The 24492-nt window shown below is 42.4% G+C and overlaps 1 protein-coding gene and 1 pseudogene across 5 annotated transcripts in view; one reads left to right on the forward strand and one right to left on the reverse strand.

Moving 5' to 3' along the window:
* LOC121445301 (zinc finger X-chromosomal protein) overlaps positions 1-5983 on the forward strand; it is a 44572-nt gene extending 38589 nt beyond the window's left edge. For all 5 annotated transcript variants that reach the window (XM_041647355.1, XM_041647359.1, XM_041647357.1 and 2 more), the window contains one exon: positions 553-5983. In XM_041647355.1, coding sequence (XP_041503289.1) covers positions 553-1736 — 1184 coding nt within the window. In that variant the 3' untranslated portion in view covers positions 1737-5983. The remainder of the gene's footprint in view (positions 1-552) is intronic.
* A 5375-nt stretch (positions 5984-11358) lies between these two features.
* LOC121445318 lies at positions 11359-11843 on the reverse strand (annotated as a pseudogene).
* Positions 11844-24492: the final 12649 nt, after the last annotated feature.

The following is a 24492-nucleotide window of genomic DNA, read 5'->3' on the forward strand; positions in this document are numbered from 1 at the left end:
AATGGGAATTGGATCAAAGAAGGATGAAAAAAGTTAAAGCTTGAATTGCATGAAAATGAAAGGCAACCATGTTGGCAAGTATTAATTTTGGAAAAAAGATAGTTAAACAATGATTATTTCAGCATAAAATGGGCATAATTTTTAGAGCAGCAGGATATATGCTTGAGTTTATATATTGTAACTTATTTCTTACACCTATTTGCATATTAAGAATCTTACTGATATATTTAGACTCCATTGTAAGTTAATATAAGTTAATGTTTTTTTAATAAAGCAGAAATTATAATTTAAAAACCTTATGAATATGGGTTTCTAAATTTTTAAGGGTTCATCACTTGCCAATAGAAATTACAAATTTATTCATTTTGTTAAAATGGAAGAGGTTAGTGTAGACGAAGTTCTTAGGGCCAGGTTACTGTATCTTGTAGATTGAAAATGACAAGTCAGTGTGTAGTTTGTTACCCGAATTAGGAACCCCTGACTATGCATTCAGACTTTTGAAGAAACCCAAATTGGCATGTTTTGATCACTTATGCTCCTTTCCTTTCATAGCAATAATTATTGGCCCAGATGGACATCCCCTGACTGTCTACCCTTGCATGATTTGTGGGAAGAAGTTTAAATCGAGAGGTTTCTTGAAAAGGCACATGAAAAACCATCCTGAACACCTTGCCAAGAAGAAGTACCGCTGTACTGACTGTGATTACACTACCAACAAGAAGATAAGTTTACACAATCACCTGGAGAGCCACAAGCTAACCAGCAAGGCAGAGAAGGCCATAGAATGTGATGAGTGTGGAAAGCACTTCTCTCATGCTGGGGCTTTGTTTACTCATAAAATGGTGCATAAGGAAAAAGGAGCCAACAAAATGCACAAGTGTAAATTCTGTGAATACGAAACAGCTGAACAAGGCTTATTGAATCGCCACCTTTTGGCAGTCCACAGCAAGAACTTTCCTCACATTTGTGTAGAGTGTGGCAAAGGTTTCCGTCACCCATCAGAGCTCAAAAAGCACATGCGAATCCATACTGGGGAGAAGCCCTATGAATGCCAGTACTGCGAATACAGGTCTGCAGACTCTTCTAACTTGAAAACACATGTAAAAACTAAGCATAGTAAAGAGATGCCGTTCAAGTGTGACATTTGTCTTCTGACTTTCTCAGATACCAAAGAGATGCAACAACATGCTCTTATCCATCAGGAGAGCAAAACACACCAGTGTTTGCATTGCGACCATAAGAGTTCCAACTCAAGTGATTTGAAGCGACACATAATTTCAGTTCACACAAAGGACTATCCTCATAAGTGTGATATGTGTGATAAAGGCTTTCACAGGCCTTCAGAACTCAAGAAACATGTGGCTGCCCACAAGGGTAAAAAGATGCACCAGTGTAGACATTGTGACTTTAAGATTGCAGATCCGTTTGTGCTAAGTCGCCATATTCTCTCGGTTCATACAAAGGACCTTCCGTTTAGGTGTAAGAGGTGTAGAAAGGGATTTCGGCAACAGAGTGAGCTTAAAAAGCATATGAAGACACACAGTGGCCGGAAGGTGTACCAATGTGAGTACTGTGAATATAGCACTACAGATGCCTCAGGCTTTAAGCGGCACGTTATCTCCATCCATACGAAAGACTATCCTCACCGCTGTGAGTACTGCAAGAAAGGATTCCGGAGACCCTCGGAAAAGAACCAGCACATAATGCGCCATCATAAAGAAGTTGGCCTGCCCTAACAGTAGTCTTCACCGATGTTTGCAGAGAAACTGGCCTTGAAACAGAAAATTCATTTAAAAGCCAATCAGTCTTGTTCACATAATACTGTATCAAATTGATTTATGCTGTGTACAAATAGAAATATTGCTTCTAGTTGACTTTTTGTTTTTACATTTCGTTCAGTAGTGTGTTCTGAATTCTATTCAGTTTGTTTAATACATGGGGAAACGCAGCAACAAATTAGTTGCTTTTACTAAAGTAATCCCTGGTTCTATACTGAAGTTTTCTATCTTAGAAGTTTTATATTTATTTTAAAATATTTACCTTGCTTACCTTGATGGTACTCTTCTAAGACCATTTAACTCACGGTAACTTCTCATTGGTAACTGAAGGTCTTCATGTTGACTCAATTTTTTTCTCACAAATTTCTCACAATAAAATTGTCAGAGATATCTAATAGGAATGGGAGATTTTTACAGTGAGGTCTCATGATCATAACATGGAAGTCATTTCCTTGTCTTGCTTAGTATTTGCAGGCTATATGACAGTGAAAGTTTCCATATGAACTTTCGTGTCCCTGGCATTGCTGAGTAAAAGAACAGTGGCTGGGTTTGTGTTTACTTTTCTTTTTTATTTCTTTTTAGTGGACAAAATATACTTCCTTTTTCTTTAGCCTATCTTTTGTCAGTGTAGTAAACTTTTAGAAAACCTTGTTGGAAATTTTTGCTTGATCCTGTTGTATTTTGATTATTCTGTCTGTGCTGCTTTGTCTTGGAATGGTTGTGTGCTACAAATGAAATTTAACTGAGGACTGCATTTTGGAATCTCCTAGGGGTAACTTGTGGCTCATAGGATCTTTTGCAACTTTATATATGTAAATGTACCCTGAATTATATATATCTATCTATATATACACATATATATGTAACATGTATCTGTGTGTATTGCTTATTTTACATACTTATACACACAACCCCCAGTAGTAGTTGCTTAAAATCTATAATGAAAAGTATTAAATTTACAGTAACGTGAAAGATCCAGGGATGCAAGAGAGAGCATTTTGTAAGTCTTGCTCTTCAGAGAGACTACTCAGGTGAAGAATTAGAAGGAAAATAAGGACACTAGTATTTTTAAAGAGTAAAGGTATTTTCTTTTAAATATCTTTGGTAATTGAAAAATAATTGAAAAAATAGAGGTTAAGATGTTTATAGATACAATGTTTTCATACAGTTTCAACTCCATGCCTTTATATTTTTCTGAAAAGCTAATGGGTATCCAGACAGGAATCCCTCAGTTCTCTCTGAAAAACCGGAGAGAGAACTCTTGTCTGACCAAGTGAGAGGGACAGAAAGGGAGTGATGGCTCCATGGACCAGAGAACGGGTGCTAATAAGGACTTAGACTTGGCAAGTTGAGCCTGCTCTGTTAGTTCTTAGTTAACCTGAAAAACCTTAACACTCGGTTGTCTTGGATTACACAATAGAGGTGTGGTCCAAGTGTGTGAACAGTCTGAGGCCTCATGTGGATCCTCACCAAGTCTTTGACAGTTTTGTTTTTGAGAGCTGGCAGTTCGTAACATACAGGACTGATCGCTGATAAAATTTGTAAAAAGTTGGTTACTGAGATTTTGTTAAGATGTCTTTTGGAAAACAGTTTCTAGAGTCCCTGGAATTGGCTGTTGGCACACGGGTCTGGCACATCATGGGGAGACTTAGAAGTTTTCTTCCCACTTGATAGCTGCCTTGCCGCCTCATTATGGTGCTCCATCCCTTTTGTGCCATTAGGTTTTTACCTTTCATCTTTCTCTTAGTCATCAATATTTGTATTCAAAAGTTTATATTTTTGGGGTTAGATGTCTTGAATATTTGGTGTTTGGCAAACCTCTGAAGTGCTAGATTGATTTAGTCTAGTTCTAAATCAAATTCCTAAGGCTGGTATGAACTCCATCCTCAATGCCAGTCAAAGCCAAGGCGTAGATTCCCTAGCCTTTCCATCCAATAGGGAATTCTTTCGCCTTTGTAGCCTCTGCAACGTGCTTTAAAAATGCATCACAACTATGATTTGATTTATGCCCTGTTATTCTTGAAAGCTCTGTCTTTTTTTGTGAGAACTTAAAAAGTCTACTTTTATTTTCCCCAGAAGTAATTTAAACACCTAACATTAAAATTTATGAAATTTAAAAATCATCTACAATCAGTACAGAAAATATAAATGATTGGATCATTTAACATATTTTTTTAATAAACTGAAAGATAAGGAACACAACACTTTACACACTTTATATTTCTCTTTACATGATCTGGAACCATACACAGTTCTTTTCTTTTTTTAAAGCACAATATTGAAGCCTTTAAAAGGTATTTAAGGGTTTGGTCAAGTGAATATAAAATGTGTTTGTCTGTATAAAGAGAAAATGAAGTAGTCACTGTTATGTACTGACATTAGTTACAACCTAGTTTTAATTCTTAAAACAATTTTGATTAGCAAAGCTAAAAAGGATGTTTCAGTTAAATGTTTTAAAGAGGTACAGATTTTTACAAGGACATAATATAAGTTATTGTTCTGTAGAAATATCCTATTAAATATTGTATGTCCCTCCCTCTGTATACTTTGTAAAAAAAGTAAAATACATAAAAAGAAAATCATATAGGGGATGTGTGACATTATTGTAATTGTGTACTTGAGAATAACGTGCAAAAATAAAAATCAGAATATTTTCCTGTTAACGAATGTTCAGTCTATTTGATACCAGTACTAAGTTAATGCTTTTTCTTAAGAAAGAAAATGTACAGTTTTTGTAAACCTAATAAACATCAAAAGCAGTGGATTATTTTCATCCCCCTATTTCTTAATTCCTTTTATGCAGCAGTGGAATGCAAAATGCTTGATTGCTTTGAATTTTGTGACTTGGATGCAAATACTGATATTTCAGTCCTGTGAATTTGCAAGTAACATTACAGAGAAGTTAAGAGGTGATTGGTGAGTCCTTTGATGAGCATGTCCTTGAAATTCATTTTTCTTTTATCTTTGTAAATGATTTGTTTTATTAGCATCCTGTTAGAAATTACCTGCGCATAAAGTGGGTTTTGAAAGCACTTAAAATTTGTTTTATTATCAATTCGCAACATATTTAGTCTGAGGGAGACTGTCACTATTCAGAAGCCCTACCTTTGAGTTGCCCATTTGTGCCTAGGTTGGAGGCCTCTAGTAGAACCCAACATGCTGGAGGATGGTCACTGTAGTAGTAAAAATTGCAAGTTGGGTAAAAGTTGTCAGGATTCATGAGAAAGATTAGCAGCACTTTGGAGTTTTTTCAATGAGATTTTGTGATGTAGAACCAGCGTTGGCCTAAGAAGAGATAACAGATAACCAAAACTTAAGATAAATGTCCAAGAGAATGGTGGACAACACAGTCAGAGTCTTAAGTTTGACCAAACCAGGACTTGCTGGAAAATGTGATCCCGCTCATTCTGCTGAAATATGCAGCCCTATGGTTGCCTGGGATCTCGCTATTAATTTCCTGCAAAATCTCAGATTTGTGTAAGGTAAAGCAGGATCAGTGAGCATCTTAAGGAGGAATGATGTCAGAGTAAAGCCTGGCAGCATGGTAATCTCCTGGGGTGTGGTTAAAGCCGCAGGTTCTCTGCCCTATGCCAGTCCCCAGTGAACTGGGACAAGGCACAAGCCCCAGTAGCCTGTGTTTTAGGAAGCTGTCCCAGTGATTCTGTTGCATGCTCAAGTTTAGTGAAAGTGAGCTTAGAGCACTTGAGGAACCTAAAAATTGCTTAGTGTGACGTTTTTGTCTAGTAGGAAGTTCACAAAAAAGCAGCTAGAGATGGCGCAGTGAGAGTAAATTAGGCCTCAGAGACTTTACTTCTGTAAAAGTCTGAGCCAGTCACTAAGTATATCCTTCAGTGCACATCTGAATAGCTTGCACCTCCTACTTTTACATAACCCCCAATGTTGCATTCCTCAAAGGTAGGAAGATTTGATAAGTAAAGAGGACTGAAAATTGTGCGTTCGCGTGTGTGTGTCTAATTGGCCCAGAGTTACTAAAGTAATTCATATTAAAAAGGACATTTTGCTGCATTTTACAGCTTTTTAGGAGGTCAAAATTAAGTTTGCCCTATGAATTTTGTTTTATCTTTTGTTTCATGTATATATTGTTTGCCTTTTTCATAAAATAATTCTTGGATTTGTTATATATTGTTCCTGTTATTTTTGACATCTTTGCTATTGTAAATAAATTCCTATTTTGTTTTAAGTTACCCTAGTGGAGTTTTGGCTATAGACAAGGCATACATGGACACTTGTGCGTACATCACACATGGACACAGAGACGTGAATTGAATCACACGAGAATGCCCATCTTGTTCCAAGCCCCTTTACTTTAGTCCTTTTCACCACCAAGGGAACCACTGTTGCTTTAAAGCACAGCTCCTGCAACGACTTGGATTTTATTTGGCTGGACAGGCTGGCCAGCAAAGCCCAGGGGTGCTCCTGACTGCTTCCCCCTTGCTGAGAGTACAGGCGTGTGCCATCATGTGACTTTACCCTGGCTTTGGAGATTGAGTTCCTGTCCTCACGAAAGCACAGCAAGCACTTTACTGGCAACCATCTCCCCAGCCCTACTTGGGTTTTAACATTGTTTTCTGACCTCTCAGGGAAATATTTGATCCACTTGAGGGTACAAATCAAGAATTATTTTCTTTTGCTTGGCTTTCCCTAACCAGCTCCCTCTCATTTTACCTGTCTTGCTGGTGGTATTGGAAAAGAAAGAGTTTGGCACTAGTGACCTGCTGATACTATAAGATCACTAAGATACCTTACTACCGAGGGGCCCTTTGTGTGAGTCTTAGGTGGCATACAGCTATGGGGACTGCCACAGAAGTGTCTGAATAGAGCAGTGAACTAGACTTGTGTAAATTATTTTGCTTTCTAAGAGGAGTCAGTTTGATTGCTTCATGCTTCTGTTTGACTTAATGCGGAGTCCATTTAACAGGGATACATTTTGGGGTTGAGGGGTTCTGTTGTTTCTGCCCTCATCTCTTGAGTTTTAAACTTGTTGGGACTATGCACAAGAGCCACCTGTTGGGCTGGAGAATCTTGGTGGGTGGTTAAGCACACTTCAGATGCGATGGTGCTCTTGCAGATGACCTGAGTTCAGTTCCTAGTGCCCAGCTGTAATTCTGGCTCCAAGGGTACCTCATGTACGTGCCATCCACTCACACAGATGGACATACATGTACATACATAAAAATAACCAAATGAGTGTCACTATAGTAATGCCGAATGGGAAGACTCGATGCTGCAATGTGGTTACTTAAAAATTCCACCCAGTAGAAGCCCTGCTTGCAGCCATCACATGAAGGAATGGAGCCTACCCTCTGCTCTGAGTCACAAAATCTATTTCCTACAGAGCATGCTCTGGCCGCCCTGACTGGGACCTGGAAAGGTGGAGAAAGGGTTGTCTTGTGCCATCCTAGGTTGTCCTCTGGCACTAGCACAGGAGTAGCTGTAAGCTTTTCCCTTTTGACCATGTATGTTTACAGCAAGTACATTTATCCACTGAGCCTTCCCACTGGCCCAAGGCTGCCTTCAAATTTAAGAACACACTACCTCTGCCTCTGGAGTGCAGGGATTACAGGCATACAATACAGTTACTGGCAGAGAAATAATGAAGGACAAATTTAAAGCTGAGGATAGCATGGGTAAGGTCCTGATTTCAGTCTTTTAGCAACACACACACACAAGATGGACATGCAAGCACACATCTTGAATTCAGTACGATTGCCCTGAATTCAAGGCTAGCCTGGTCTGCATAGCCTGCATATGAGCAGTGATGCAAACTGAGCAGTAATGGCGTGCACCTTTAATCCTAACAGTCAGGAGGCAGAGGCAGATAGATCTTTGTGTTTGAGGCCAGCCTGGTCTACAGAGCAAGTTCCAGAACAGCCAAAGCTACACAGAGAAATCCTTTCTCAAAAACGCAAAAAGACCTTGCTCCCTTTGCCTCAGCCTCCCAAATGCTAGGATTAGAGATATGTATCACCATGCCCGACTGCTGGTTTTTTTTTTTGTTGTTGTTGTTGCTGTCAAACAAGTGCAAATTTTTAGACAATTAAAAATGCACTTCTTTTGGGTGAAAATACAGAATGATAACAACAACAAAAAAAAAACCGACGAAACCCCAAACAACTTTGTCTCCTTAGCTCCAATACCCAGAACACAATTGTCCTTTAAAAATTCCCTATTGGGCTGGTAGACAGCTCAACATGGTAAAGCACTTGGCGTGTGTGTCTAGTAACCTGAGTTCAGTCCCCTAAGCCCATAATTTAAAAATCTGGATACAGTGACGTGCACCTGTAACCCCAACTTTTACAGCAAAATGAGAGGTGGAGACAGGAGAAAACCCCTGTACACACCATGACGCCTGTGGGCCAGCTAGCCTGGAGTGTGTACACAGAACAGCAGAAACAGGCCCTGTCTCAGTAAGGTGGAAGAAGAGAACTATCGAGAAGCTTGCTCTCTTGTTGGGTGCTGTGGACCCCAAGACCCTGAATTTCTATAAACAACTTGCTTGCTGCTGCTCTGAGCAAAACAAGTTGTTTTTCCTGTGTTTGCAGCTGCTCTGAGCATGAGACTGGAATGGGTTCTGGTGGCTGCAGCTGAAAGATCCCGAGAGCTGGGGTGTGGCCAGAGCACTATATAAGCTGCCCCTGAACATAATAAAGTGGGCATTCTTGGCATTCTTGTTTCAAGGATGACCGTGGCCCCGTGTCTCTGTGTGTGTATGTGTTTAAATCTCCAGCCTAGTGCCCGAGGCTCGGGAACCTATGTAGCACACAGAGTGCACAGAGCAGATGGTGTGCTTTACGCTCTTTGACCTCTAAATGCGTGCCATGGTGGCGTGTCCACACACACACACACACACACACACACACACACACACACACACAACTTGAAAGTGCCTATCAGATTTCTTCCAATTGCAAAATGAGTGTAAAGCTGGATGTAGTGGCACGTCGCTCTGTGCCAAGCCCTGGGGAGATGGAGGCAGGAGGATCAGGAGTCCAGGGTCATTTTTGGCTATGTAGGGAGTTGGAGATGCATGGGCCTCTCAAAAACTTTTTAAATGTTATTGGAACAGCTATTACAAAATACAGAACAACTATTAAAGACAGCTTAATGATCTTTCCCCCATGCCCCCATGTTTATCAGAATAAACAGCCTGTAGACTTTGTCTCCATGCACACATAAACCTGTACAAAGTTGGGTCACCGAAAGAACGCTTGCAGGATTTCAAGAGTTTTAATTGCTTGATAATTTCATGCATATAATGTATTTTAATCAAATCTCCCTACTCCTTCCCTTCTGGAGCCTTTCTACTCCCCTATCACAATCCTCCCCAATTTCATGTATTTTTTGTTTTGTTTTTGTTTTCTTGGACAAGGTCTTTTTGCTATATAGCATCGGCTGGGCTGAAATTTGCTATGTAGACAGTGTAGCCATGAATTTACACCTGTCTGTCTCCTGAGTGCTGGGATTAAAATTGTGCCGCTGGCCCACTTAGTGCTGCCATCATGTGCATAAGTGTAAGACTATCTACCAGAGCACGGGCAGGGTCTCAGGGACCTCAAGAAGCTTACTCTCCCTCTCCCGACAGCCATGGATTGCCAGTAGCTTCTCAGCTTGGGGTGGGACTTTGAGAACCCCACCACATCAGATTCTGTCTGACACATCTGCTAATTCATGTGTTTAATGGTGTTGAATACCAATGACTACATCGTAATAGTGACTTCAAGGCTTATTGATAGATTACCTTTTTAGACAGTCTTGCTCTGTAGACCTTGAACTAACACAGATTTGTACCACTGCACCCAGTTGTTTAAGGTTTTTTGACAAAAATGAGATTATGCATCTTTGTATATTACTTAATATATTTTATCCATTCTTCTGGGGCAGTAGGCCAGGCTTAGTTTCATTTTCTTTAACAGCTGAGTAACTTTCCTTACATTGAATCTACTATAATTTAATTAACTAGATACCTTTTGATAGACATTTGTTTTCAGTTTTCTTCTCCCCCTCCCCCCCTTGAAGAAGGTTGAAGCAAGTTTCAGAGATGGCTCAGTAAGTAAAGCTGCGTCCTGTGAAAGCAAGAGGACCTAAGTTTGGATTCCTGACATTCACATAAAGTCTGGACATGGCCACATGTTGTGGAATAGAATATTTGTTTAACTATGCAAAGATGTGTTGCAGTTGTTTAATTCTGTTTTATCTTGCCTGTCTGGGGCACCTGATTGGTCTAATCAAAAGCTGAATGGCCAATAGTGCGTGAGGAGGTATAGATGGGACTTATGGGCAGGGAAAGTAAGTAGGAGGAGGAATTTAGGCTCAGAGAAAGAAAAACTGACACCAGGGAGACGCCCAGGGGTCAAACAGACACAGAGAAAACAAGAAAGTAGGACATGCAGAATAAAAGGAAGGTAAAAGCCCCAAGGCAAAAATCTAGATGCATAGAAACGGGTTAAATTAAGTTAAAAGAGCTAGGGAGACAAGCAAGCCTAGGCTAAGGCCGAGCATTCATAATTAATATGTCTCTGAATCTTTATTTGGTAGCTGGTTAGTGGTCTAAAGAAAATTCCACAGGAAGCCGGGCAGTGGTGGCACATGCCTTAAATCCCAGCACTTAGGAGGCAGAGGTAGGCAAATCTCTGTGAGTTCAAGACCACCCTGAGCTACAGAGCTACTGAGAAATCCTTTCTCAGAAAACAAAGCAAAAAGAAGAAGGAGGAGGAGGAGGAGGAGGAGGAGGAGGAGGAGGAGGAGGAGGAGGAGGAGGAGGAGGAGGAGGAGGAGGAGGAGGAGGAGGAGAAGGAGAAGGAGAAGGAGAAGGAGAAGAAGAAGAAGAAGAAGAAGAAGAAGAAGAAGAAGAAGAAGAAGAAGAAGAAGAAGAAGAAGAAGGAAGAAAAAGAAAATTCCACAGGAAGCTGCCAGGGCTTGCGGAAGCTGTGTGGGTGCCCAGTGGGGTGACATCAAGGACGGATGTGGCAGGAGAGGAAGCTAAACTGGAGTGGATGGGAGCTGGAAGTGCTAGGTGCTTCTCCCGAAGCCAGGTGGCTAGGTTTGGGTTCCAGTTCCTATATCTAGATTTTTTTTTTTAATTCTGGTTTATCTCTCCCATTTCCAACTAGATAAGAACATTCTTCCCTTATACAAGATTTTGTGTAACAGTTTAGTTTAAAAAACTACAAACTATATTTACATCAAAAATTGAAATGACAAGAACAAAAAATAACATGGGCTCCAAAAACACCAAGGTAAGAGACGGTCAACACATCATTCTACCTCACAGGTTCCAGAGTGCAGCACGCTTGACCATAACAGCCCTTACAAGGTTGCACCAAGAAAACACAGTAACTATGGTCCAATAGTCACTGTGGAAACAGCAACCAAGACCATCACCAAACCAGCCTTTCCTCTCCAAAAAGCCAAGCTGTTGAGTGTTGGCTCACGCCTGTAATCCCAGCACTTGGCTGAGTGAGGCAGGAGGTGTATCATGAGTCTGAGGACCACAGAGGGACATTATATCTCAATAGCAAAGTGACCCAAGTGTCTTCTGCTTCAGCACTCCTGTGTGAGGCTGACCAGTCTGGGATGTGGTGCCGTTCTGAGCAATCTCAGGAGCAGGGTGTGAACATTAGTACTGGAAGCTGCGCTTGGTCTGGATATCGTCGAGAATCTGCTGCAGTTCCTCATCTTCAAAACGCCCTTCCAGACTTGGAATCAGAGCTTTGGACTCCTCAGCAGTCTCTGGGCAAAGATTAGCTAAACAGGCCAACTCAAACTTATGTAGGTTTTTCTGGAGAAGCAAGCTACGAACACTGGCAATGGTCTCTCTATTTTTGAAACGACTGAACGGGCTGTATAGTTCAGGGTTTTCATGCAAACCTCTGAAAGCTCCTGCTCATCCTCTACGCTCTCATTCTGCTGCTTTCGATGCTCCAGAAGCATGTGAACTTCAGAGTTCAGGAGTGTCTCCGCTGTCTCAAACTCTTTCGGAAAGATGAGTTGAGAGGCATCTTCTTCAACGTCTCCAGCCCGAGGATCACTGCCGCTGGCTGCCATTGTTTAAGGATGTACCGCCACGTACACACCGCCGGAAAACCTATATCTAGAATTCTAATCCCAGTTCTGGCCTGGGCTGGCGGCTAAAAAGCCTTGGGTGAACAGCTTTTTCGTGAATTCATGCCCCAAAAGTTGGGCACCAAAATAAAGCACGATTAATAAAAACTCAGAGAAATTGGGGTTCAACCTGAAGACCAGAAAAGCAAAACAGCCAGCCACTGGCTTTTACCTCGACCTCAGTCTGAAAATGGCGATCCTGCCTCCAGGAATCTCAGAATGAGACTGAGACTGAGAGCTGTCTCCTCCTGTTTTATAATCCTCTTTAGAGCTGGGATTAAAGGCATGCACCACTGGGATTAAAGGGGTGCACCTCCCGGTTTCTATGGCAAAGTAGTGCGGCTACTGGGATTAAAGGCGTGTGTCACCACTGCCTGGTCTGTAAGGCTGACTGACCAGTGGGGCTGTTTTACTCTCTGGTCTTCAGGCAAGCTTTATATATTAAAATACAAATAAAATGCCACTACACAGCCACATGTGCCTCTAGTCCCAGCACTGGGAGGCAGAGTTAGGATCCTGGTAGCTCACTGGCTAGCCAGTCCGTATGAAGCCCCATGCTTCAGGATCAGTGCAAGACCCTATCTTGAAAAAATAAGGTGGTGGGTGATTGATAAAGATATTTGATCTCCTCTCACCTTCCCATACATGTGCGTGGGTGTGAAAACACACACACACAAGAACACTGAAATGTACGAATAATTCATGCATACTTGAACGCTTCCCCCAAGATGGAACTGCCAGATAAATGGTTGCTGTCCTGTTTTAAAATGTTCCTAGATGTTGCTGAGTTATTTTCTTCTAGATTGTAAATACTATGAACGCAGAGATGTATGTTGTTTTGATTGTTGCTGTTCCTGTAGGATAGTGTGATGCAGAGTAGGTGCTGCGGAAATCTGGTGGGTAAAGTTTCCAGGTTTAGAACAGTTCATCCTCTCCTAGCCATTTCTGGGAGCGTCTGTCCCCTCTGTTTTACTGAGAGTGCTATAACCAGTCTCAGACATTCCACAAGCTAACTCTGCTTTCATAATACAGAGGTCAATACTTTTTTATATCTAATTGTCCTTTGCATTGTCTCTCTGATAAACTGCCTGTTCAAATCCTGTGAGTCCTGTTTTTAATCTGGAATCTCTAGTGTTCTCTGAATGGCCTATAAATTTTCGAATACATTTGTTGTACATTCAATTTTTTAAAGCTGGGCATGGTGCCTCCTTATGCCTTTAATCTCAACTCTTGGAGGGCAGAGGCAAGCAAAACCACTATGAGTTCAAAGCCAGCCTGATTTACAATATGAATTCCAAGCCAACCAGGGCTACCTAGTGAGATACTGTCTCACAAAAACTCACTACAGTTCCTTTGTAAGTGTGTATGTGTGTGTGGCATGTGAGGTGCTTGTGTGCATAAAAAAGGAGATGTGTGTGGAGTATGACTTGTGTGCACACACAGGAGATGTGTGTGGAGTGTGCTTGTGTGCATACACACAGGAGATGTGTGTGGACTATGACTTGTGTGCATACACACAGGAGATGTGTGTGGAGTGTGCTTGAGTGCATAACCACAGGAGATGTGTGTGGGGTTTGACTTGTGTGCAAACACACAGGAGTATGTGTGTGGAGTGTGTGTGCATACAAACAGGAGTATGTGTGTGGAGTGTGCTTGTGTGCATACACAAAGGAGATGTATGTGGACTGTGATTGTGTGCATACACACAGGAGATGTGTGTGCAGTATGACTTGTGCGCACAAACAGGAGATGTGTGTGGAGTATGACTTGTGTGCATACACACAGGAGTATTGTGTGGAGCGTGCTTGTGTGCATACACACAGGAGATGTATGTGGAGTATGACTTGTGTGCATACACACAGGAGATGTGTGTGGAGGGTGCTTGTGTGCATACACACAGGAGATGTGTGTGGAGTATGACTTGTGTGCATACACATAGGAGATATTTGGAGTGTGCTTGTCTGCACACACAGGATTATGTGTGTGGAGTATGACTTGTGTGCATACACACAGGAGATGTGTGTGGAGTGTGTTTGTGGACATACACAAAGGAGATGGGTGTTGATTGTGTTTGTGTGCATCCACACAGCAGTATGTGCGTCGAATATTTTTGTGTGCATACACACAGGAGATGTGTGTGGAAGTAGAGTTCAGAGGACGGCTTTCCTGAGTTGGTTCGCTCCGTTTGGGTGGGTCCCAGGGGTCAAATCAGGTCATCAGGCTCAGCAATCTCCTTTACCCAGTAAGCCACCTCGCTGCCCCTTCTTGTTGCACATTTTTGTTGTCTAGTTTATCTTGTTTCTATGATTTTATATAGATCTAATATTTGTGGGTTCAACTATGTTATTATTTTATTATTTCGTTCGGTTCTTGGCCTGCTTAAGAGGGTTCTTTTCTGCTTTTAAAATTCTACAAATACATCTCTCGATTTTTTTTTTGATTGTATTTTATTTCTAATTTTTTGAGAGTGGGTCTCATATACTCCAGGCTGGTCTAAAATTCTATTATGTTGAAGGTGGATTTTTCTTTCCTGCTTGCCAGCTCCCAAATAACCATATAGAGACTTATTATTAATTATAAAACCTTGGCTGATAGCTTAGACTTCTTATTAACTAGTTCTTACAGTTTAAATTAACTCATTTTTATCAATCTATTTTTTGTCTTGTGGCTTTATTACCTTTTCTCTGTACAGCCCATGCTTCTTCTTCTCTGCCTGGCTGGTGACTCCACAAGACCCCAGCCTTCTTCCCAGCATCCTCTATGCCTGGAAATCCTGCCTGGCTATTGGCCATTCGGCTTTTTTTAAAATCAATCACAGTGACATATTTTTACACGGTGTAATAAAATATCTCGCAACAGTATGTAGCCAAAGATGACCTTGAACTTCCTGACTCTCCCTCTAGGTTATACCACCGTGCCTGACTTTTCATGTTTTTGTTATTTTAACTTTAAAGTTATTTTTGAAAAATTATCTGTATTTGTCTGTGTGTGGCTATGTGCACATGAGTGAAGATGCCCAGAGAAGCCAGAAGAGGGTATTGAATGCCCTAGGGCTGGAGTTACAGCCAGCTTTCAGTAACCCAAAATGGGTACTGGGAAGCGATCTGTAGTTCATCACAGGTTGCCTCTTTCTTTTCTTAAATTCTGATTACACGTAATTTTGAGGACTCTATTTGCAATTCTGTATGAAATAACTTTGTTTATTTTATAATAGTGCAGATAATTTAATATTGTGAACATATTAGCAGTGTTGAGGAGAAATGTAACATCCTTAGTTATGTGATAAGTTCTCAGATTTTGATGTATGCTTATAAAAAATCCCTTATTTTCATTAGTTATATTTCAAATATAAAATAATTATCCATTGAACACATAAAAACAGTGTCGTTGATTAACCACTAATCCTTCTCTCCAGTTATTTTTTTGGTTTTAATAGTTAGGGAAGTCTTGGCTCTCTTTTCTCTTGACAAACAGCTGATCATTTCAATGCTGTTTAAGAAGTAAGTCATCCTTTACCCATAAATTGAAATGACTCTCATGTTATAAGTACAGACAGAAGCCGGGCAGTGGTGGCGCGCGCCTTTAATCCCAGCACTTGGGAGGCAGAGGCAGGCGGATCTCTGTGAGTTTGAGGCCAGCCTGGTTTACATAGAAGTTCCAGGACAGGTTCCAAAGTTACAGAGAAACCCTGTTTCAGAAAAAAAAAATTGCAAATACAACCTTGAATTTTTTTCTCTTGTTTATTTTGCGGGTTGATTTTTCTATGTTTATGCCATAGTGTTTTACTCATAGTACTTTATGGTAAATTTTCACATCTTTTTCATCATTTTCTTGACATTTATTCTTCCAAAGGAATATTAAAATATTTTAACTGGTTCCCTCAAAAGGCCCATTGGGAATTTTTATTATTAAATTGAGCCTGACATGTTCATCATATTGCCCTCACATCTGTTTCTCCAGTTACTTTACTTTTGTTTTAATTCCTTCATAAAATATTCTTGCTTTCATTGTGTAGATCATATCCTTTTCACAAGTTCGTGGCAATTTTTAAAGCTATCTCCTGCTAGAGAATGGTAAAAAGCTACCAATATGACTCATGTATATGCGTGTGTGTGTGTACGTGTGTGCGTGGATACATGTGTCACAGCATGCATGTGGTGGTCAGAGAGCAGCTTATGGGTTCTCTCCTTCCACTATGTAGGTCCCAGGGCTCAAATTCAGTTTGTCAGGCTTGGCTGCAAGTGTTTGGCATCTGGACCATCTCACCAGCCCTGATTTATATATATTTTCACATGCATGCTTATTTTTACCATAGTATCTTATCCATTTTAATTGTGCTTTAGAAGCCTTTTGAATTTTATTATGTATAGTCATACCAGAAAAAGTTGTGAATTAACGGGCTGGAGAGACGGCTCAGTGGTTACAGCACTTCCTGGTGTTCAGAGGATCAGAGTTCAGTTCCCAGCACCCATGTCCAGCAGCTCACCACTGTCTATAACATAAGCTCTAGGACATCCAAAGCCGCAGGTCTTTTCCAGGACCTGCTCTCATGTGTGCAGTACCCCTCCCGTAACTGGAAATATTAAAAATACTATACTATACTAAAATAATATACAATATACTAATTTTCCCCTTTGCATGCTGAATCATTTACAATAAGACAATGCTGACTGGTATACTTAAGATTATAAGCATTTCTGTTACTTCTGATCTTGTTCTATTTTTTTACTTTTTTTTTTTTGAGACAGTGTCTCATTGTTTCCCTGGCTAGCCTGGAACTTGTTATGTAGATCAGACTGCCTTCCAACTCAAAGGGAGCCACCTGATTTGTCTCCCCAAGTGTTGGGTTTAAAGGCCTGTGACCACCGAACCTGGTCAAGTTTTTACTTTTTGAAAATAAAACCCTTGCTCTAGTATCAGGCCCCGTTCTTAGTACTTTTTTTTTTTTTGTCTTAGTCTGTTTTTGACAACTCTAACAGAACAGCCCAGGTAATTTATAAACAACAGAAGTTTGGCCTGTGGCTGGGAAGAAAAGATAGAGGGGCCACACTTGGTGTTACCGTGTGGAGAGTATAACCTGAAGGACAGTTGGAAACGGGGCCAGAAAAGGAGGGGGAGGGGAGAGGGAGTGAAACTGAGGGAGAGAGACAGAATCCTGAGGGACAGACTCGCCACAACTCCCTACCTACTCCTGTGGTATCAGAACTTTCTCAGGACAGAGCCCCATGACATCATCAACCTCTCAAAGGCTCCGCTCCTTAATATGGTTATAAAAGCAATTCAATTCAAGACGAGTTTTGGAGGGAACATTCAGACCGCAGCACCTCCCAGTCCCTCGGAGACCATTGGAAGCGCTGCACAGTTCCTGTACATGAGTCACCACCTTCTGCTAAGCTCCCAGTGGCTCAGCTGCCTTTTAACAGCCAGTAAATGCCTCTGGGAGAAAAGCGACAGTGGCCACGGGTCCCTCCTCGGCTCTTAAGTCTTCTTTGTACTGATAGCTTGCTTGATACTCTTTAAGACTTTTTAAACACTCGCTTGCCTGTTTGTTCTGGTTGTGCTTAGTGGGAGTGCTGGTGTGCAAGAACTCACTTCACTCTTGCCGCAAAGAGAAAAATCAACATTTTGGGTTTTTTCCCCCTTGTTTCTTTTACTTCAGTGGGTCTTTGATATTTGCATTTCGTTCTGTCATCCTAATTTCCACAGTCACAAAGTGGGAGTTCTGAATTTATATGGGTCCAGTGTCCATCCCCAGTCCCTGCACTTTCTGTTTGTTTGTTTTGATTTTTAGCTCTTCATTGTGAATCAATATTTGGTTGGGCGGACTGTAGTCACAGAAATGTTTCCCCTCCTGGGCTCCTCTTCCTCCTGTTCCAACCTCCTTGATTTCTTTCCAAGTTCCTTTCTGCAGCTGCTCTCCTTGAATTCTTGCTTTCTGCTTGCGTTAATGTTTCTTTACTGTTAGACCTTTCTCTTTCTAGGCTACGTGTCCCATCGCGTGCTGGAGCAGATCCTTTAAATTCCTGAAAAGGGTTTGGGAGGTAAATTTTAAGCCCTTGCATGTCTGAAAATGTCTTCAGACTCTCTCACCCTTGACAGTTGAAGCTACATTATCCTGCCCTTTGTACACCATGTAGAAACATGGATGAGACATCCTCGAGGGATAATCATATTATTCCTTTGAAATAATGGGTTTTTCTTCTTTGGAAACTTGGTTTTTCTTTATTTTTGGCATTCTGATATTTGGCTTTAGTAGGCCCAAGTATTTTTGTCTTTAATTTTTAAAATTTATTACTGGGTGTATGGGTGATGGATGTGGGGCCTACACGGGGAGGGCAGAGGATGACTTTGGGGGTTAGTTCTCTTCTGTTATCTTTACGTGGGTTCTGCGAACGGAACTAACATCATCAGACTTGCTCAGCAAGTGTTTTACCCAATGAGCCATTCTCACTGGTCCTATATTTAAAAGTTTTATTTTTCTTGGATTTGACTGCTGTTTGAAAAAAAGTTGTTTGAGCCGGGTGGTGGTGGTGCACAACCTTTAATTCCAGCACTTTGGAGGCAGAGGCAGCCTGGTCTACAGAGTGAGTTTCAGGACAGCCAGGGCTGTTACACAGAGAAACCCTGTCTCAAAAAACAAAAAACAAACAAACAAATAAATAAATTGTGTGTGTGTGTGTGTGTGTGTGTGTGTGTGTGTGTGTGCGTGCGCGCGTGTTAGCTGGAGTTACAAACAGTTGGGAGCCATTTGAATGGGTGCTGGGAATTGAACATGGGTCTTATGCAAAAGTTGCAATCACTCTTAGCTGCTGAAGCATCTCTCTAGCCCCCCCGCCACGAGTCGCTCTAAAATATGAAAATCGGTGTTCAGTTTTTCATCTTATTTAAAAATTATTTTCTCCTCCTTATTTTCTTTAGCTCGCCTGGAAGTCCCGTTCATTCAGCCCCGCACTACTCAATCTGTTCTTGTTGCAACTTTTCTCTCACGTTTTAATATCCTTTGTTTCCTGTTTGCTTGATGTTCCAAGAAAGTGACTCAGAAAGACTTCTCCAGCCAGAGTTTGTGATATTCCAATCTTTTTATTTTGTATCTTTAATAGGTTTGTCTTCAACAGTTAATTCCTGCTTTATGAACGAGATAGCCTGTCTAATCTTTCTCCAGATCTTAGGTAGAATTAATTCTAAGTCATCTTTTATTTGCTGCATCTACCCTTTAGAACGTCCACGTAAGTCAGAGCCTTATGAGATTCATTTATTGCACGGCATCCATCCAGAGAAATCTAGGTCAGCGGCTAAAATTCTTAACAGGTCATTTTTAGCTTTACTTTAATCTCTTGAGAAGAACCAAAGGAGGAATACATTTTTAATTCCCACCTGACGTCTCAAATGTCCCCTCCCTCCTCTGCCACCTCTCTCAAGCCTGTAACACCACTGATAATGTATCTCTGAAAAGTCTCTCCCACTATCACTTCCCAGCCCTCCAGCAGGCCCCCAGAAATCCCATCTGTGCAGCTAGCTCCCCCAACTCTATCCTTTGCCCATCTTCTTCCTATTGGAATATACAGAACTACAAAAAAACCAAACCAAAAAAACAATCCCCTCTTTTTTGGTAGATTTTCCTGTGTAGTCTCTCCAATAAAGAAAACCCAGGAGGAGGAAGGTTTTTCCTTTAGAAACTGAACGCAATGAGAAGGAAGAGCGCGAATGTTCGCACTACCACTTCCCTCGCGGGCACTTTTTCAAGGAAGTCAAGTGTCTCCATATCTAATGGCGCCCAGAAACCACTTCTTCAGTTGAGTTCTCATCTCGTTCCCTCTGGACTGAACTTCCATACTTGTTTATTTATTTTCATTTCCTGGAGTTCCTGCTGAGCCTGACTGAATTCACCAGGAGTTCTTGCCCTAAACTTTAGAGCCAGGAAGCAGCAGACATTCCCCACTTTCTGCCCAGCACATGGGCTAGGAAGTTCTGCTCGCTTAATTTACATGTGTGCAGGCTCTTGTCAGATGGCTTAAGTTAGTTTCTTTATCTTTATGAATGCATGTGTGTATGCGTGTCTCGTCTGCCAGGGTGTGCATGTGGCCGTCCGAGGCCGACCTTTGGGAGCTGGTTCTCTCCTTCCACCTAGGTCCTAGGGAACAAACTCTCAGGCTGCTTGGCTTTTCTCTCCCAAGTCCTTATTCTGTTTTGTTGTTGTTGTTTGGCACAATGGTTCTCACCATGCAACCCAGGCTGGCCTATAGTTAGTTTCTACCCTTTGGTCTCTGCCTCCTTGAGTGATGGCTTAACAAGAGCAGGCCACCACCATGCCTTTGCTCAAGTGACCTTTCTTGAGAACTTGAAGCAAGTCCAGGGCCGAGAGAACTGCTCAGTGCTTTGAAACAGTGTTTTAGGTTTCATTTCATGTTTGCCTGGGCTTTCAAAACATTTCATAACTCATCCTGTTCAACTGCAGCAAATTAGAGGGCGCAGTTGTCCAACTGGGCTCTTGGGAGGAGGCCTGCTGCCTTAGTTTGCTTCCTCTTGTGATAAAGACCATGACTAATGGCAACTTGGGGAGGAAAGGGTTTATTTCAGCTTAGACTTTTGAGTAACTAATAGTTCATCACGGAGTGAAATCAGGGCAGGAACTCAAACAGAGCGGGAACCTGGAGGCAGGAGCTGATGTAGAGGCCATGGAGGGGTGCTGGCTCCCCATGGCTTGCTCAGCCTACTTTCTTACAGAACCCAGGACCACCTGCTCAGGGGTGGCAAATGGGCTGGGCCCTTCTGCATCAATTGTAAATCAGGAAAACTACCCTCAGGGGTGGAAGACATGGTTCGGTGGTTAAGAGTACAGACTGCTCTTCCAGAGGACACCCTCGTGATGCCTTACAACCAGCCATCTGTAACACCAGTTCCCGAGGATCGTTTGCCCTCCGTGGGAATCAGGCATGCATACTGGGCACAGACGTATGTCTGGGCAAACAATCACACAAAATGAAACGATAAAACATTTTAATAAAACAAAAGAAAATGACCCTCAGACTCCCCTGATGACAGTCTAATGGAGGTGTTTTCTCATTTGTGGTTCCCTCTTCCCAGATGACTCTAGTTTGTGTCAAGATGACAAAAACAAGCAAACAAAAGCAACCAGTCCACATGAATCCAGGTTTCAAATGCAAACCACTCTACTCTTGCTCATCACAACCAGCCCAGTTTGTAGCGACAGTTTTGAGACAAGGTTTCATTAAGTAATCTAGGCTGGCCTCGAACAAATCATCTTCCTTCCCTGGCCTCCTAGGTGCTGGGATTCACGAGTTTGCACTACCAGGCTTCCCTCCAGTTTGTGCTTTGAACTGGTCCTTTACTCCAGGTTTATACCAGAATCATGTCTGAGCTTTTGGAGAAAATCGATAATATGGTAACCCCGGATTAGCCGAAGTCGTCCATGCGAGAAGGAGAAGTGAGAAGGAGAGCTAAGGGGAATAATGATCCTGATCACAAGCCAGAGTTACAGGTCCGCGGTTCCCAGTAGATGTTCTCAACTCTAGCTGCACAGTAGCCTGCCCTGGGCTCATCTAAAAATAGTCCCTCTGTGCAGGGGTCATCTCAGGACAGAACATGATTCTCTAGGAGAGAAGCTCAGGCACCGGTATGTTTGCTTTTTTTAAAAAAAAAAATAACGCTCCCCAGATGATTGAACATGCAGTCAAGTTGAAAAACCAGTGTTCAACTGTGTTTGGTCCTATAAGACTTTGAGAAAGTGGGGGAGTGGGGTGGGGAACTAGTTCCTGGTTGGTGCTTTGGGCCCCTGTCACCTGTGGACTTCTTCCCAGTAGGTGATATGTATTGAGAGTTGTTGCAGTCTGCACCAACAGTGAGTGTCCTTGTGTTTTTTACTGACAGACACTCTGATAAACTGGCACGTGGATCGCAGCGTTGGTCCATGTTGCTCTTCTCTCTACGGGTACAAAGCCCACGAAACACACTCATGAGAGTCACTTAAAGCTCGCCCAGTTCGCTGTAGTATTTCGTTGCCTTCTCTAGTCACAGAGTGAAGTCTTTTGACCTGGTACTTGAAGAGCTGCTTCTCACACACTTCTTAGGTTTCTGGTACGCCCACGTTGCCACAAACCTCACAGAGGCTGCCAAGCTGTGGGAGCTTATGGTGCTGTTGGAACCATGAAGGGTTGGTTCTAGGAGCATCTTGAACAAAGGCAAATTTGCTCATAAATTTCCTGTCTCTGGAAATTTCTCTCAGTTCAGTTTCTGAAGAAATTGGACATTGGTGGGGTGGAAATTAGGTTCTCTCTCTCTCTCTCTCTCTCTCTCTCTCTCTCTCTCTCTCTCTCTCTCTCTCTCTAATTCATGTGAGTGTACTTGCTCCTGTACTTGCCTGTGGAGGACAGAGTGGGATGTCAGATGTGGGGTGTCTGTCTGTCTTTCTCTTTCACAATCTGCCTTATTAGCCTTAAGACCTGGTTTCCTCACTGAACTGAACACTTGCTATTTGGGCTGGGTGGGTTGGCCAGTGACCCTCCCAGGACTCCACCCCTAGAGTTACAAGGATGTGCAGCTGTGCATGGCACTTTACTTGAGTGCTGGAGATTTGAACTTGGGTCTTCTTGCTTGCAGGACAAGTGCCCTTACCCACTGAACTTGAGACAGAATTTCTCTGTTATTATTATCCTCGGCTGTCCTGGAACTCACTCTGTACACCAGGCTGGCCTCCAACTCACAGAGATCCATCCGCCTCTGCCTCCAGAGTGCTGGGATTAAAGGCCTGCGCCACCACTGCCCAGCTGGGGGCGGGGGGTTAGGTTTTAAAGGACATCTGATTTATAACTTAACATTTTGAGGCTTGCACATAGATGAGATTTTATCTGGTCTGTGTTGTAATAGGACCGGCAGGGCTGCCTCCCCGGCACCCTGGCCGCCTGGCTAGCTTATGCCCTGAAATAACAACACACAAACTGTATTCTTTTAAACACTGCCTGGCCCATTAGTTTCAGCCTCTTAACCCATTTCTAATAATCTATGTAGCACCACAAGGTGCGCTTACCAGGAAAGATTCAGCATGTCTGACCTGGTGGCTGGCTGCATCGCTGGCTGCCTCAGAGAGCAGAGCTATCGCATCTGCATGGCGTCTCTGAGCTCACTTCCTCTTCCTCCCAGCATTCTGTTCTGTTTACTCCACCCACCTATGTTCTAACCAATAAAACGGGCCAAGGCAGTTTCTTTATTTTTTAACCAATGACCTTCCTCCATCAGGTATGTACAGTTGTAACAAAGTATTACTCCCCCCACCCCCCCCAGCTTCACCGCTCTGACATCAGGAGGTCTTAACTCTTGGACTATCTGGGTCATGACTTGAGACAACTCCCGTTTTTTAACATCATTTTTCTGATAGTCCGATGTTCCTAATAAGGATGTTTTCTGGTTTAGGTTGAATGTGAAAACTTGAATCTGAAGGCCAGCTGCATATAGAAGCCCAAATGTAGTCCAGGTCATATACAGAAGAGACAAGACAATCAAGAGCTGTTCTATGTGCGACATTTTTTCTTTTTAGCCTTTACTTTTGTTTTATTTTTGTTTTGTTTTTGACAAGGTCTCACTATGTAGCACTGGAAGGAGCTATTTAGATCAGGCTGGCTTTAAACTCACAAACTCACAGAGATCTGCCTGGTTTTTTTTTTTTTTTTTTTTTTTTTTTTTTGCTTTTTGAGACAGGGTTTCTCAGTATACCTGGAACTCACTCTGTAGACCAGGCTGACCTCAAATTCACAGAGATCCCTCTGCCTCTGCCTCCTGAGTGTTGGGATTAAAGGCAGGTATGCGCCACCATGCCCAGCCTCTCTGTCTTTTGCTTGGGAAAAGGAAGTTTTGTGGCGATTCAGAGTGGGAAAAAATGAAATATGCACACTCAGTTCCCAGCCTAGGAAATACACAGGTCAGTGTGTGTGTGTGTATGCGCACGCATGTGTAAGTGCTTACCCATATCCTCCTGCCTTACCCTCCTGACTTCTGGGAGCCACTGTGCTGGCTTGTTTTTTGTCAATTTGATATAAGCTATAGTCATTGAGAGGAGGGGAACCTCAATTAAAAAAAAATGTCTCTTTAAGGCTGAACTGTGGGCAAGCCTGCTGGACGGTTTCTTAGTTAGTGATTGATGTGGGAGGGCCATAGTGGGTGATTCCATCCTGGGCTGGTTGGCCTGAGTTCTGTAACAAAACAGGCTACGTGATCCAGTATGCAACACTCCTCTGGGGTCTCTGCCTCAGTTCCTGTTCTGACTTCTTTCCGCAATGAGCAGTGATTATGGAGGTGCAAGCCGAATCAATTCTTTCCTTCCCAGGTTCCTTCTGGTCATGGTGTTTCAGCGCAGCAGTAGGAACCCTGGCTAAAAAAAAACTGCCACCGTGCCCAGCTATGTTCCCTGGCACTCTTGTCTTCTCCGGGCCTCAGTATTCATGTCTCACCATCGCCACAGGCTGTCAGTTACACTGCATGCCATCTGGCTCCCCTCCTGTATGAGGGCAGGCGGAGGAAGCAGCAGACTGCTTGCCACTGAGATAAAGTTGGGGCCTAATTACGGCTAAAGATTCCATGC

The sequence above is a fragment of the Microtus oregoni genome, unplaced genomic scaffold (assembly GCF_018167655.1).
Source record: "Microtus oregoni isolate MIOR12 unplaced genomic scaffold, Mior012 000173F_ref0000288, whole genome shotgun sequence".
Classification (NCBI taxonomy): Eukaryota; Metazoa; Chordata; class Mammalia; order Rodentia; family Cricetidae; genus Microtus; species Microtus oregoni.